The 16,006-nt window shown below is 56.5% G+C and overlaps 1 protein-coding gene across 6 annotated transcripts; it reads left to right on the top strand.

The window, feature by feature from the left end:
• The first annotated feature begins 356 nt into the window (after positions 1-356).
• ETV4 (ETS variant transcription factor 4) lies at positions 357-15,764 on the top strand. Of its 6 annotated transcripts, none has more exons than XM_027567604.2 (13): positions 357-572; positions 1,109-1,219; positions 1,404-1,497; positions 1,724-1,771; positions 9,115-9,168; positions 10,390-10,516; positions 10,982-11,125; positions 11,356-11,624; positions 13,513-13,587; positions 13,749-13,817; positions 13,971-14,143; positions 14,420-14,521; positions 14,878-15,764. In XM_027567604.2, the coding sequence occupies exons 2-13, from the start codon at positions 1,160-1,162 to the stop codon at positions 15,100-15,102; spliced, it is 1,440 nt and encodes a 479-aa protein (XP_027423405.1). In that variant the 5' UTR covers positions 357-572; positions 1,109-1,159; the 3' UTR covers positions 15,103-15,764. The 6 variants fall into 6 exon arrangements, with proteins under 6 accessions (XP_027423405.1, XP_027423401.1, XP_027423403.1 ...); XM_027567600.2 differs by having other exon boundaries at positions 10,964-11,125; positions 14,878-15,102; XM_027567602.2 differs by having other exon boundaries at positions 1,073-1,219; positions 10,964-11,125; positions 14,878-15,102.
• Positions 15,765-16,006: the final 242 nt, after the last annotated feature.

Below are 16,006 nucleotides of genomic sequence, written 5' to 3'. Positions count from 1 at the left end.
CGTACACGCAGATGCAGAGACGTGTGCAGACGCCAGCCGGGCCAGCCCGAGGAGCTCGCCGAGCCTCACACCCAGGGACACCGCGGAGCCCCGCAAGGAAGCCGTCGGGTCCTCGGCTTCGCTCCTTTTCTCTCAGCTCTTTATGAATGAACTCCGGCCGCTGAGGAGTTTATTTTTTTATGAATGGGAGCCCGAGCCGTGAATGAAACCGGGAGCCAGCCCCCGCGTTCTGATTGGCCCCCGCGTCTGGGAAACTCCGCCCTCCACAGCTCGGCTGGGCGAGTCTCCGGATTGGCGGGCGTGCCCGGCCCTGGGGTTTCATTCACAAAAGTCAATGAAACAAAGGGAACGGGGTGGGGGGGGGTAAGAGAGCCGAGGCCGAGGCGAAGGAAATGCACCAATCAGCGACTCCCCCGGGCTCACAACTGTCGGCGGCGCCAGGAAAACAAGCCGGTGCGCGGGGGACCCGGGGCCGGGGCTGCCTCGCTCCGGCCTAGCCCCGCGGCCCTCGGTGCGGCCCCGGGGCAAGCTCGCGACCCCGCGCGGCTCCAGCTCAGACGCCCCGGCCTCAGGTGAGGCTGCGGGAGGGGGAGGGAGGGAGAGCGTCTATGACTCCTCGCCTCGCCTCCAACACACACTGCACTCTCTAACCACCGCCTCCGCAGATCCTAGGGCGGGGGGGTGTGGGAGGCGCCGGGATTCGGGGTTGGAGGGGGTGCGGGAGTTGTGGGCGTGCGAACCGTGCGCGCCTCGCCCGCTCCTCCGCGCTCGAGCGCGCACACACACACACACACACACACACACACACACACACACACACACACACACGTCTTATGTAACCGAGCTTGGGCAGAGCAGGGCTGCAGAAAGCAGCCGAAACGGCGAGCCCGGCTCCCAGGAGCAGGTGGGACCTCCTTTGGCGGGAGGGGAGTGGTGGCGGCGGCGCTCAGCTCGGCAGGCGGAAACCTCCCCATCGCCTGAGTGAGTCGGAGAAGTTTTGCTGTCGGACCCAGAGCCTCGGGACTGCCCCTCCCTGTTGCCCTTACCCACCCCCACCCCGCTGCCTTCCCAGGACGGTGTGCGAACGCAGGCCCCCCCTCCCCTCCAGGTCTCTGCCCCCGCGCGGGGCCCGGGCTGTGCGGCCGGAGGGAGCGGCCGGATGGAGCGGAGGATGAAAGGCGGATACTTGGACCAGCAAGTGCCCTACACCTTCTGCAGCGTGAGCGCCGCGCCGGCCTCCACTCCCGCCCCCGCCCTGCACCCCGCCCTACAGCCCCTTCCCCGCGGCCCCCACGGGGTCCAGCGCTGCCCGATCCCTGTGTCACCCCGGGACCCCAGCCCCGCCCCCCCCCAGACCGGGCGGCCTTAGGGTGACCCGGGGGCGTTCTTCCCCTTCCCCGCAGAAATCGCCCGGAAATGGGAGCTTGCGCGAAGCGCTGATGGTCTCGCAGGGGAAGCTCATGGACCCGGGCTCCCTGCCGCCCCCCGACTCCGAAGGTAAAGAGCCCGCGAGACAAACCGTGACCCTCCTCACCTCACACACCCCGAAGGCTGATCCTGGAGCCCCCACCCTGTTCTCCGAAAGACTCCCCTCCAAGGATCTCTGATCATTCTTGGGCCCGTACAACCAAGAGGGGGGCCGGTCACCACCCACCTCGCGAGGGCTCCCTCCCTCTTACCATCTCCTCCACCTCACCTCCAATTCCATTATTCACCCCCTCAGATCTCTTCCAGGATCTCAGTCACTTCCAGGAGACGTGGCTTGCTGAAGGTGAGTAGTTTTGTGACCTTTTCTATTATTGGGGCGGGGGATGCTCTCTACCCCTGATATTCCAACCTAACCCACTTCTCCTCTCTCCCTGCCTCAAGGAACTCTCCAAAGACACCCCCCCCCAAGTCCCCTTACTCCCCGCTCTCTCCAGCGCCCATTGTGGACACTTATATTGATATTTATTTTCTCTGCCCTGAGCCAGGCTTGTGTAACTAGGCCTGGGGATGAATCAGACCATTGTGTGGGGTATTTGCTTATTTGAATGGAACTTGGCCCCAGGCCCGTTTTCCTGGTTGAAATTTTCATTTGCAAAGTTTGTTTGGCAGCAGCCGCCAGGCCGAGGTGTGTGTTGGTGTGGTGGGGGGGGGGCGGGGGGGGTAAGGGAGGGAGGATGAGGAGAAAGGATTAATTTGTAACCTATCTTCAGGAGTTGCCAAAACATTGATTTTTGCCCCCGGGGTTTCTCTTCCCAACCCCCAGAGCTAAACAATTTATTGTCTGAGCCAAAAACACAACAAAAGTTTAAATAATTCTTTTTTGCAGCACTTTGGCAGAGAGGGCCCAGGGCTTCCCCCACAAATAGCCTTGATTGTAATTCTAATGGCAAGTGATCCTCCCTCCCCCTTCTCTCCCGAATACCTCTGCCCCAGGCAAATTCCTCCTACTTTGGCTAGGGTGTTTGCTGGGGGGTTAACTTCGAGCTGGCAGGGATGGGGTCAGGAGCTGGGCCTCCTCTGGGTAGGGAGCTGTGTTCTCAGGGTCTTCTGGTTGGATCCCTTGGTGCATTTTTGTGGGGCCTCAGGGTGTCACTGGTGGAGTGGCAGGTGTTTAGACAGTCTAAGAGGGAAGGGTTAATATCCCCATCTTCAGGTCCCTTTATTTTAACACTCTGAAAACGAAGAAACCACTACACTAGGAACCCCTTTCTCAGGGCTTTTCTTTAGGATTTCCCCATCCCTCCACCTGGGTATCTTTGGTGATTTTTTTAAACTCAAACCCCGCTCCTCTGGAACCATCTTTAAAAGCTTGAGGTAGAAGGGAAGGACCCCTGACTAGAACCCTGGAGTGAGACTAGACTATCTGTCTTGACTGCCATGGTATCCCCAAAAATATGTGTACTAACAAAACGGCTATTTAGCATAGAGCAAACGCTCAAGACATTTTGTGGAATTCGTGGCCAAACGGCTTGTATGGGTGCTGGAGGGATCCGGGGGTTCTGGGGAGGGAATGATACACACCTTCCCTGACTCTGCAAGCCCCGTGCACCCAGCTCTGAGTTACAGGCAGAGCGTATGCCCAGTCGGCCCATCCTCCTTCTGAGGTTCCGGAGCTGGGCTGGAGCTGAAGAACGCAGGGGTGTCAGTTTCCACGGTCTCTCAAAGACTTCCTTTCCCAATGCCTGATTTCTGTCTGGCTCACCAGCCTTCTTGTCTGTCAGCGGAGGGTCCCTCTGCCCCCCCCCCCCCAGTGGGCAGCTCCCAGGGCTGTGATGTAGGGGTAGGCTCAGGGGTTGGCATTTTGGCAGCAGCTGATCCATTTGTGCCTGGGTCTGGAATGGGAAGGGGAGGGGAAAAAACGCTCTCTCACCCTTGGAAGCCCCACCCCTTGGCGGTGGGGGTCTAGAGAGTGTACGTGTGTCTATCTGCATGTGTCAGTGTGAGGGCGAGTGTGTGTGTTTCATGCTGCTGCCCTGGGAGTCCCTGTACATTTAAATCCAGTGGGTGGGGAGGTGGGGGTGGGGATCTCCTTGGTTCCCTCTCCTTCCTTCTGAGGGAGCAGCTCAGGTTCCCAGCTGGCGATGGATGGCCGGGCCTGAGAGGGGGATGCTGAGGCCACTCGCTGCTTCTCACTCTCTCTGCGGAGACAGATGCAGCTGCCGGGGCCCTGTCCCCCTGCACCATCCCAGCACCAGCCCAGCCTCCTCTCCTGCCTCTTCCCACCAGGTCAGTGACCCCCACAGCCCAGAGGGAGCTTTGGGGTGATGGGGGGGACTAGCTTCTTTGGAAGCTTGCCAGTGGTGGGGTACATCAGGAGGAATGGGGGCCGGAACCCAACCTCCCCACTGCAAGTTTGATTTTTTTTTCTTTAAGTCCCAATTTGGAGAGAAGCAGTGGGTCCTTGTAGTGTGGGTGGGGCTGTGAAGAATTTGGGGGATGCCAGGTTGGGTCCGCAACGATGGGGTTGTGGGTTCAGTCTGGTGTCTGGGCTTATTTAGGGGTGACTGAGTGGGGTTCTGGAGAGACAGCTTAGACATCTTTGGGTTTGAGGTTTTTCTAGATAGTGTGTGTGGGGGGAGGTGTTAAGATAAGGCTAAGAGGGTGTGTCTGTTTCGGGTGCCTGGGATCTGTTGAGTTGCTACAGAAAGGATCAGTCTGCTGTAGGGAGACCGGGGCTCAGGCAGGCTGAGCTCAAGCTGTGTCTGGTTAGGGTCAAAATGTACTGCTTCTGGTTGAAGGGTTCTTTCCAGGCTTGTCGGGAGCCCTCCCTCGGGAACCCTCAGGGACAATGACTTGGGTCTATTTGGTAGCAAGGAACACTGAGTCTGGGCCCCGTGTGCCCTTTGTATGAGGCTGGGGTCTCATAACGGAGAGTCTGGATTCACAGAAGCTCCCTGGATAGGTTGCAGGGGTCCTTACGCCCTCCGATATCGTGTGCAAAATTGTTAGGGGTGCACCATACACAAAGGAATATGGATTTTTCTTTGAAGAGAAGATCCATAGGCTTTAGGGCATTCTTAAAAGGGTGGGTCTGTGCTCCCCTTTTCAGCAGGTTTAATGCTCCCAAAGCTTCCTCTAAGGTCTTCAGTCCCTTTGCCTTTTGGTTCCCCGCCCCCCATCACATTTGCAAGTCCAAAAAGAGGGCTGATGTGTGAAGGGTGTGCATGGAGGATATGTTTTACCCGTGTGCTGCCATGTAGTAAAAAGGAAGTAGGGTGTGTATGAATCCGTGTGTGTGCACGCTGGTGCCTCAGCATGTCTGTGGGATGAGATGGGGTTAATCCCCTCCCCCAGTTTCTCCTAGCTACAATGCCTCCTTCTACATCTTTCTGTCTCCTCCCCTTCCAGAAGGCTCTTGGGGACAAATGTCCCTCCATAGATAGAGAACTGGTTCCTTCCAGTACAGAGGCTGCCAGGGTGGGGGCAGGGTAAGGGTGAGAGACAAGGCCAGTGGTGACACAATGGAGCAGAAGCTGCGGAGAATGTCTCCCCCGCCTCCACTGGAACTCCTACTAAAGAGACCCCTTCACCCAGTGATTGGACCCCAGGAAGGGGAAAAGGTGATGGGACATAGATGGTGTAGGTAGGTAGGTGGCCAAGCTGGGGTGGGCTTAACTGCTTGGCTGCTTTAACCTCCCAGTTCTCTCAGAGCCCGGCTTGGGAAGCTCCCAAACCCCTTCTCTTCTACTGACCCCCCCACCCCGCGTTGGAGGGACGTTCCCTAAAATTCTCTCCTCTCTGGGCATGATGCTGATGGGGCACTTTTCTTATCCCCTCCTTAATCTTATCTGCCGGGTTCCCAGGCAGATAGATAAACTCCGCCTTCCGCCCAGGATGGAGTTGAGGGCAGCCCCTGGCACACTAGCTTCGCAGCCAAAACTCAGCCAAGTCAACAAATAAGTAGAGTGGCATATTCTCAAGCCTGAACATGGTAGTTAGAAATTCTCCTGCTCTCCAGGAACTCGGGCCTCGGTGTCACTGTTCCTATTCCGATTCTCGTTGGCAGTCTCTGAGCAAGGCCCTAGCCTTGTCCCTTTGGTTGGAGAAGCCAGTATTCTGGGGAGGGGCCAAGCAGAGACTGGGATTCACACCACAGCCCGTTTTTGTCTTGACTGATTTCTCCTGGCCCTGGGAAGAAGACGGCGCCTCTTCTGGGGTACGGTCTCTGTGCCGGGGGTAGCCTCCTCTGGGAACCGCCGGGCTGTGGGGGTTCTGGTCAGACCTTCAGGCCTGAGGCGGGAGGAAAGGCAAGACGACCCCTTAGGGCTCTGTAGCATCATGTGAACTGGCCTGGGATGCCACAGGAAATGCCCCCAGCCCATTACCTCGGTGGAAACCGGCAGTGAAGCCCCAAAGGGGGCCCAGAAGGCGTCAGCCTCCCCCACATTCCCCACCTCCTCTGCCCACCGGACCCTCCTTGCCGAGGTAACAAGGGCGTAAGCGTCACTCATCCTGCTCCCATCACCCCATCCTGCCAACTTTGGGGGTATCGCCTGTGGCTGGGCCAGAGGGCACATCAGGGATGAGCTTGGCCCTTGCGCCCCTGAGAGGGTTTTGCTCCTTCCCTTTATCCAGTGTTTCCCAAACCTGCCTATTCTTTTTTTTTTTTTTTAAAGATTTTATTTATTTATTCATGAAAGACAGAGAGAGAAAGAGAGAGGTAGAGGGAGAAGCAGGCTCCTAAGGAGCAGGGAGCCCGATGTGGGACTCGATCCCAGGACCCTGGGATCATGACCTGAGCTGAAGGCAGATGCTTAACCATCTGAGCCACCCAGGCGCCCCTCAAACCTGCCTATTCTTAAGGGCCACCGAGGGTGCTTGTTAAAAGTACAGATGCCTGGAACCCAGCCCAACGCTTATGGAATTAGACTCTGCAGGGCTGGGGACGGAATGTGTGTGTTCTTTTTAAGTAAACTCTATGCTCAAACTCATGACCCCGAGATCAAGAGTCGTGTATGCTCTACCTACCATCTGAGCCAGCCAGGCGCCCCAGGAATGCGTATTTTTAACAATAAACTGGGAATTCTTGATTTAGATCAGTTTGGGGATGGTTGCCTTTGTGCACTAGTTGTGCTCCTGAACAGATAAACGCTGCCTGCCTGTTTTTGCCACGGGACTTCGTGTCCTGCTCATTCATTCGATCACTTCAGAATAGTTTTCTGCTGACTTTTCATGAGTTCTTCTTTAGCTGCTGGTGGCTTCTGATTCTTAAACCCCTCAGTCCCATCCCTCTGTCAAGAAGGCAATTATCTATAAATGTGTATTTTTTTTTTTTAAGATTTTGTTTATTTCTTTGACAGAGAGAGACACAGCGAGAGAGGGAACACAAGCCGGGGGAGTGGGGGAGGGAGAGGCAGGCTTCCCGCCGAGCAGGGAGCCCGATGCGGGGCTCGATCCCAGGACCCTGGGATCATGACCTGAGCGGAAGGCAGACGCTTAACGACTGAGCCACCCAGGCGCCCCTATAAATGTGTATTTTAAAGCACTTGGCACCGGGCGCCTGGGTGGCTCAGATGGTTAAGCGTCTGCCTTCCGCTCAGGTCATGCTCCCAGGGTCCTGGGATCGAGTCCCGCATCAGGCTCCCTGCTCCTTGGGAGCCTGCTTCTCCCTCTGCTTCTCTCTCTCTCTCTCTCTGTCTCTCATGAATAAATAAATAAAATCTTTAAAAAAAAATAAAATAAAATAAAGCACTTGGCACCTCTGATATTCAAAGCAAGTTGATGAAGAATCCTGCCAAGCAATTGATCACAGCCCAAAGTTATTTCTTGTGAGGTGTGCTTTCTCTGGAGGGAGGACCTGCCTCTATAGTTACCCTGTGTAGGGTCACAGGGAAGCCCCCAGGGAGAAGGAAGAGCTGGCTGGGTAGGATCCTTTCCACTCTTGCTCCCAAGTCCACCAAGAGGACACCCACCAGCCTGAGGGCAGGGTCATTGTATGTTTATTACTTAGTCAACAAATAAAGCACTTGAGTATCTATTCTTAGCCAGACCCTGTTTCCCCTCCCTGGGGAATCATCAAGACAGATAAAGCCCCTGCCCTCAGGGAGCTTAAATTTCCCGAAGAGAAGGTAGAGGGTAGACAACAAACACAGAAACGTAAGTAAATTAAGAAGATGGCGTAAATAAATTAAGAAGAGGCATCCAGGTAGCGTACATGCTAGGGCAAAAATAAACATGGGTTGTGATAGGAGCCGGGATGGACCACTTTTGGTGTGGGTGGTCAGAGAAGGCATCTGAGGAAGTGACGAAGTGAGCTAAGACTTCAGTGGCCAGAAAGAAACAGGCCGACAAAGGTCTGGAAAAGAGGAATCAAGAGCTCTGGAGAGGAAAGGCAGGTGGGAGAGGTAAGCAGGCCAGACCATGTGGGGCCTCAGGGGGCTGGCCAAGAGGAAGAGTTTGGGGTTGGAGGTTTTAAGCAAGGAGAGAAGGGATTGGACTTCTCTTGCAGAGAGACCACTCTGACAGCTGTGTGGAGAACCACCTGCTGTAGGAGGTGAGCATGGAAGAGAGGGAGTTCCAACAGAGGCTCTGGCTGAAATCCCAGGAAGAAACGGTGGAGCCTCTGCTGACGGGGAAGCCGTGGAGGCTGGGGTGTGTGTTCAGGCAGAGCTAGGCGTGAAGCTGTTCCCCAGCCTTGTGTCCTCCCTTACCAGCTTTTCTCAACTCCGGTCGTTTTATCCAGCAGTTTCCCCATTGTCCACTCTAAGAGCAGTGTCCTCGTCTTCCACCCCCTCACCTTCAAGCCACTCTTTCTGGACTATCAGGAAGTTCTTGGTGTCTACCCTTCCCCTTCCTGCTTTGGTGTATTCTGGAGAGAGGGGCAAAAGTGGTCAAAGATTCTGGGGTCAGGGGTGGTCCTCAGCCATATGCCCACCTGAAGGAGTTGGAGAGGCCAGGGTAAGAAACTAGAAATCAGAGCCCGAAGGTCCAGGTTGGAGGCCATGGATGAACTGCTATGCTATCGAGGCCTCACTCCCAAACCCAGCTCCGCCCCCGCTGACACCGTGGGAGCGCTTCTCAGACCTTCCCCTCTCTCCTAGCTACACGCCGAGGACACGAGGCACGGTGACCTGCCCATGCCCCCAGCCACTGCCTCTCCCACCATCCTCCTATTCACCTCTCCTGAGCCACCCCCTTTTCTCCATCTTCTTTCCCAAGTTCTCGATTTCCAGGGTTCACCCAGCAGGTTGTGTAAAACACAGATTCCTGGGCCCAGCCCCGATTCAGAATCTCCCGCATGTTATTCTAGGTCCATAGGATGTCACTGTAATGCCTGCCCATCCCAGATGTGACTCTGCTGGGAGCCCGGAGAGGGAGCTTTGTGAACTCTGAGGGGCAGGGCTGCCTTCACTTCCCGAAAAATGCAGGGAATAAAGACAAAGCATCTAGGAAAAGACGCTGGAATCTGCTCAGACAGGTTCTGGGAACTGGCAGCGTTGCCTCCAAGGTCTTAGTGGAGCCCAGAGATGGAGGGCACTAGGACCTGGGGTGGGGTTACTTTCAGTCCTCGGAAGGCTGTTTCCCCCTTCGGGCCAGTGCTAATCTGCAGGCCTGCCTTAATGGTGTCTCCCCGGGGCTGCCATCCAGGGGCCCCCACCCAGACTCACCTCTGACCTCTCTCTGCAGCCCAGGTACCTGACAGTGATGAGCAGTTTGTTCCTGATTTCCATTCTGAAAACTGTGAGTGGAGGGCCCTGGGTTGAGGGAATGGGGAGTGGGGCAGGGCCGGAAATGAGTCACAGGGGTAGAGAATCACAAAAGATCAACTTGTTCTCTCCTAAAGAAAAGGGGGAAGAACGGGGCTCCCCATTCTTGGGTTTGGACGCCAATACCAAGGCAGTAACTGGGAGCTGGAGACCTTGGTTCAAATCAGGGTTTGTGCCCTGTGAGTGGACACTTCGTCCCTCTGCTCCCCTCCCCCATTCCCTGATTTCTGAAATGAGGGGCTTGGACCAGTTCAGCGGGGCCCAGTTCTACCCTTCTAAGTTACTTTCCTCCAAGTGGGGGGGCAACTTTACCCGCCCCCCGCCCAGGAGACATGTGGCAACGTCTGTAGACGCTTTTTGGTGGTCACAACTGAGGGTGGAGCGCTACAGGCATTTAATGGGTAGAGGCCGGAGATGCTGCAAACACCCTATAATGCTCAGGACAGCGCCCCCCCGCCCCCTCCCCCCCCCGCACAAGAAAAATGATCTGGCCCAGAGGTCCTCAGTGCACTGTTGAGAAACCCTGCTTTAATGTCAGATACTCCATTCTCAACTGTCTTCACTCACCGTTGAAATGAACTAAGGCACAAATAAAGGAAAACAGCCGATAACAGAACAGTCCACTGGCGATGGGCTCAACGCCGTGAGACAGAACCTCACAGTCGCTCGGAACCAGTTCTGCGGCTCAGTCTGGTGGCTGGAGTTTGCGGACCCAGCAAGGCCCACAGGAAAGACCAATGTTCTTCACAGATAATTAGGAGCATGTGCTTAATGGTAGTCAGCTGACATGCAAGTGGGCGAATATCCAACCTGAACCAGAAAAAGAAAGATCCTTTATAGCACCAAAGAAGAAAACATGTCTCTCCCCTGGAATTTTCCAGGGCACTCAGGAAAACCACAGGCCCTATGTTGGAGGTGCTCACTCCTACAAAGGTGTTTTTGGGGGTTTGGGGTTGCATTAAAAGTTGAATTTTAGACAGTCTCTCTGGTTGATATTGGACATTAGCCCGACGACGTATAAAACTAGACATAGTGTAAATAGCCAAACTGCCCTTAAAAGTGACCAGGAGTCTCTGAAAACTGAGCCCCAGGGAATCTCCCCGGCTGGTGCTCAAAGAGCAGAAGGTGTGGGGAGCTCTCCTTGCGTCCTCTGTGACCCTCTCTGGCCTCGGTCTGCCTCCTCCCACTCCTGCAGTAGCTTTCCACAGCCCCACCACCAGGATCAAGAAGGAGCCCCAGAGTCCCCGCGCAGAGCCGGCCCTGTCCTGCAGCAGGAAGCTGCCACTCCCCTATCACCATGGCGAGCAGTGCCTTTATTCCAGGTGAACCCCAGCCCAGCCCAGGGAAGGGGAGGAGGGGGGTGGAGGGAGGAGTAAAGGCAGCAATGGGGGATGCAAGTTAGACAACACAAAGGATTTCTGAGCCCCTGTAGGGGAGCCCCACGGCTCAGGATTTCCTCCCAGTGGTCAGGAGATGGCAGCAGGGGGCTCAAGGGGTGTGTGTTAGGGCCCGGGCAGAGCCTTTCCACTGGAGGAAGCCATTTTCCTGCCCAGCCCAGTTGCTGTGGGCTGGGGAGAGGCATTCTCAGGATTACACCCATTTTCAGGATTTACGAGAAGGGAGAAAAAGAGTTCACTTGGGGGCTCCCCCCGTCGCTCATGCCATTCCTTTCCCAGCATGCCCTGCTTTTCCTTCTCTGGGGATAAAGGGTTCAAAGATGCTCGCCCAGCTTCTCTGCCCCCTCACCCCTGTCTCCCCCTCAACTCCAGTGCCTATGACCCCCCTAGACAAATCGCCATCAAGTCCCCTGCCCCTGGTGCCCCCGGACAGTCACCCCTGCAGCCCTTCCCCCGGGCAGAACAACGGAGTTTCCTGAGATCCTCTGGCACCTCCCAGCCCCACCCTGGCCACGGGTACCTCGGGGAGCAGAGGTAAGGAGACAAGGAGGCCCACAGAACCTGTGGACCCAGGTCTCGCCGGTTCTTCCTCGATCCCTGAGTGTTCTCCAGCTGCCCCTAAGAGACCTGGAGTGGGGGGAGGTGGGGAAGAAGGGACGTTGACACTCCCCCACCCCAGAGCCCAGTCTGCAAGCTCTGGGAGTGGCCCGCACAGGGACCGCTTAAATTAATCTTCTCTTCCTTCTCCATCCAACCACATCCAGCTCTGTCTTCCAGCAGCCCTTGGATATTTGCCACTCCTTCACCTCCTCCCAAGGAGGGGGCCGGGAAGCCCTCCCCGCCCCCTACCCACACCAGCTGTCGGAGCCCTGCCCGCCCTACCCCCCGCAGAGCTTCAAGCAGGAATACCTGGACCCCCTGTATGAACAGGCAGGCCAGCCCACGGTGGGCCAGGGTGGAGTCAATGGGCACAGGTACCCAGGGGCGGGGGTGGTGATCAAACAGGAGCAGACGGACTTCGCCTACGACTCAGGTAAGAAATGCTCCTGGGGAAGGGGGTTGGAGGAGTTTTGCTGGGATTGCTGAGGAGGGTGGCATGTGATCCTAGGAACAGTTCCATGACACCCAGGAGGTCTCCCTACAGGTTTTGTTTTGTTTTGTTTTTTTTACCTTCCCAACCCACCCAACCACTCCCTTTTGGTCATAGATTCAAAAGAATTGTCATTTTTCAGTCAGCACACTTCTACTCAGATAAAAGATAAGAGGGTGCAGCTCCTTGCCCTCAGGCAGCTCGTGGTTTAATAGGAAAGTTGAGGCATCTCTTCCTTTTCCTCTCTAGCAAGTGTTTGAGGTTACAGTTACCTACTGAGACCCGAATGCTGGGCTGGGAGCATGAGTGGTGTGGAGCTGGAGGGCACAAAGATGAAGAGGATGTGTCATTGGTCCCCACCCCCATGGAAGCTTAAAAATATTAACAGACTTGAATGAAGAGAAAAAATGAACTTGAAAGGAGCGAGGCTCCTCGTTCCCAGCGGGAACGCAGGGTTACTGTTCCAGCCTCCAGGCTGATGGAGCTGGGTACGCAAGTAGGGCTGCTTTAAACTCTAGCTCCACCTGACCATTGACAAGAGTGAGGGGCACTCAGCCAGATTCTTGGCCAGCTAGAATGCAAAGCCTCCGGTGCCAAGGGAGGGCCATTCTCATTTAGGAGGGACCCAGAAAACCTTGGCTTCTGTTACATTGTCACCATCCCCATATTTGAGTTTATCAGCAAATTCGTGTGAGAAAAATAAATACTGAGATTAGAGTAGGCTCAGGGCAGGCTAGATCTTTCGAATTTCCCACCTCCTGCTGTGCAGTGTTTTAGGGGGAGAGGGATGAACCACAAACCCCGCCGGGGGCTGCCCGAGTGAAACCACAAGGGTGCGCCTCTCCTCTAACGTGGGGCAAACGCTGAGCCGTGCCTGGCTGTGAGGTTGGAGGAAGGAGGAGGGAAACGCTCTGGCTGCTGACCTTCAAAGGATGTAGACCGGAGGAGATCTTGTTACATGCCCTTGAACTCCTGCCCCTCCCCCTTGAGCTTCCTCTCAATGGAGTCAGGAATTTCATTCACAAAATGGAGGCATGAATGAGCCCACCCTCCCGCCTCCTCCCGGAGGTGTCGGGTTTCACCATCTCATTCATAGGTGGGAGTGCAGGGGGTAGGGCGAGAAGGGCCTGGAACTTGAACGGGTGGCTTCACACAACCCGCCTCCTCCAGGTGGAGCAGGGCTATTTCAATCCTAGGGAATGGAAGGAAAAGGGCGTGAATGCGCTCTGCTGTCAGACCTGAAAAAACACGGCCCAGTGCCCACCGCCTCTTCCCCAGATCCAGATACCTTCTGGTGTGCTCTCTCGCTCCCCCTCCCACCTTCCCTCCCTACGGGTCTTCCCCCAACCCCCATCTTCCTCCGTTTCCTCCCTCCCTGCACTTGTGCGCTCACACACGCACACGCACACGCACACGCACACGAAGCTAGGAACCGGCTAGGAACCCGACCTGCTGACCGGAGGTTAACCCATTCCAAGGGAGTCTTAGGCATGGACACTGAACCCTTTCCCCGGAGGTTCATCCCTCCCCTCCCTCCTCCCCGCTGAACTCACAGGAAACAGCTGTTGCCTGGAATCCTGGGCCTTGTGCAACAGCTTTGCCCAGCCCAGCTGCTGCCGGCCATGCCCTCTGGCCCAGACTCCAAGCTGAGAGGTTCAGGCCTTGCACTCCCTCTGGGTGAACTTGCCTTGGGATTTGGTGGTTGGCAGGCAGCTGGGGAAAGAACTGGAATGCAGGCTGGCAGGAAGAAGTCCCTGAATATGGGCAGGACTGCCACCCGCCCTCCCCCCGCAGCCACCTGTAACATCACCCTTCTTTCCTCCCCTCCCAGATGTCCCTGGGTGTGCATCAATGTACCTTCACACAGAGGGTTTCTCTGGGCATTCTCCAGGTGACGGGACCATGGGTAAGACAGCCCCGTCCTCTCTGCCAAGCCCCTCCACATTGGAGGGGGGAGTCCTGCTGTTGAGGGGGGGGTCTCCTGGCCAGGAGTCCCTCTGGATGCCAGGGGCTCATAGCAGTGAACCCCCCCCCAAGATCTGAATGACCCCCAACTTCCTCCTCAAGGTTATGGCTATGAGAAACCTCTGCGACCATTCCCAGATGATGTCTGCGTCGTTCCTGAGAAATTTGAAGGTCAGAGAAGTGACTGTTCATGAGGGTCAGGATCTGAGCCATGTCCCCACCCCACCCCCCCAGGAATCCCATTATCCCTGCAGAGAGGAGAACGGGTTGCTTGAGGGACCAGAAGGCACAAACCTGACACCTCCTGTTTTCTGTGTTCCCCAGGAGACATCAAGCAGGAAGGGGTTGGTGCATTCAGAGAGGGACCGCCCTACCAGCGCCGGGGGGCCTTGCAGCTGTGGCAGTTCCTGGTGGCCCTGCTGGATGACCCAACAAATGCCCACTTCATTGCCTGGACCGGCCGGGGGATGGAATTCAAACTAATAGAGCCTGAGGAGGTGGGCCTCTCAGATTCTGTACCTCTCCTCCCAATATCTTTGGGGCCTGGAGATAGGAGGACGTGGGAATGTGGCAGATGCCTCCCCATCAGAGTTGCCTTAACCTGACCTGAATTCCTGTCAGGCCTGGGTCTGTGGGCTGCTGTGTAGTCTGCGGGGTCAGCTTACCATTTTCTACCAAGAATCTCAGGTGCTTTTTCTGACCCGTCCCCCCGCCTCCGCACTGTCTGACTGCTGAGCTAGCACCACCGTCCCGAAACTCTGTCCTGTTCCCAGGTTGCCAGGCTCTGGGGCATCCAGAAGAACCGGCCAGCCATGAACTATGACAAACTGAGCCGCTCGCTCCGATACTACTATGAGAAAGGCATCATGCAGAAGGTGGGGGGGCCAGGGGCCCAGGGATGGGAGGGTGAGGGCCAGCAGCTATGGGAAGGTCACGGGGCCAGGGGAGTGTTTCCCAGCAAGTCTGTGGGAGCAGATTATGCCCCCGTCGGAGGGAATGAGACACTGTGGACAAGACTTCCCTCTCCCCAAAGAGTGCCCCCCAGTAACTGAAAAGCCCGAAGTGTGGAGACATGGAGGTTGGAGAACAGGAAGTGTGCAGGGAGCGGGCCTCTCGGAGGAACGAGCGCGGGAGAGAGACGCGCCCCACGCGTCTGCCTGGGCCGGCGCCCCCCTGCCCCCCGCTGACCTGGAGGGAGAGCTAGGCCCACCCAGCCCCTCTCTTCCCACAGGTGGCCGGCGAGCGCTACGTGTACAAGTTTGTGTGTGAGCCTGAGGCCCTGTTCTCTCTGGCCTTCCCGGACAATCAGCGTCCAGCCCTCAAGGCCGAGTTTGACCGGCCAGTCAGTGAGGAGGACACAGTCCCTTTGTCCCACTTGGACGAGAGCCCTGCCTACCTCCCGGAGCTAGCTGGCCCTACCCAGGCCTTTGGCCCCAAGGGCGGCTACACTTACTAGCCCTGGCCCCGGCGCCCCTGCCGCCCTGTGTACATATAGATGAATTGGGTGTTGGGGAAACCCTCACTCTGAAACCCACAGATATCTTTGGAGCAGATCCCCACTGGCCCATCAGTCGCCCCTGCCCAGACTCTGAGTTGCTCACCAGAGTTGATGGGAAGGAAGACTGGAGAACGCTGCAAGTGTAAAGGTGGGGTCTAGAAGCTCCTCTGGGGGCGTCACCTCCAGCCTCTTCCCTTAGAGGCCCAAGCTGCACTCCTCTCCCCCCACACAGAGAACAAGAGTTTGCTCTGTTCTGGGAGACATAGAAGGAGCGTTCCCACTTTGTCCTGGTGGAGCGGGGCACGTTGAGCTCCCCAGATCTCCCACTGTGGGCAGACAGAAGCCTGGATCCTGCACTCCGCTCCAAGCTGTGGCCCGGGAGGGTCCTGCTTGTCCATTCTTGGTGCTCTGCGTTCCCAGAGGCAGGGGGAGGCTGGAGTAAGGAACCTGGGGTGGGGGAGGGGCTGCAGGGTGGAGGCGGGGAGGGCTGGGTTTCCTGCTTCTAGGGCCCTTTGCCTCTTCTCTGCCTTTTCCTAGGCCCAGGCCTGGGAGTCCACCTCTAACCTCCAACCTCCGCCACATCTGCCAGACCCCAATAAAGGCCCCTGCTTCCCCTGTTAGTTGTCCCGTGTCCTCTTTGCCGCGATGGGAGAAGGAAGGACCTGGGGTTGGAAAGAGCTTTGGCTTTGGGGCAGACGGCCAGGGTTTGGGGCCTGGCCTTGACACTTAGCTTCCCAGATGGATTTGGGTGAAGACAGTTGACCTCTGACTTTCCTCTGAAAAATGGGCTCAGTGATACCTGTTCTTCCCCCCTGTTCTATCCTCCTCCAGGATTATTGTGTCAGGATCCTGAAATAATGAT

Source organism: Zalophus californianus, chromosome 16 (genome assembly GCF_009762305.2).
Source record: "Zalophus californianus isolate mZalCal1 chromosome 16, mZalCal1.pri.v2, whole genome shotgun sequence".
Taxonomy (NCBI): Eukaryota; Metazoa; Chordata; class Mammalia; order Carnivora; family Otariidae; genus Zalophus; species Zalophus californianus.
The sequence above is the reverse complement of the archived record's forward strand: the minus strand, read 5'-3'. Positions and strand labels throughout refer to the sequence as shown.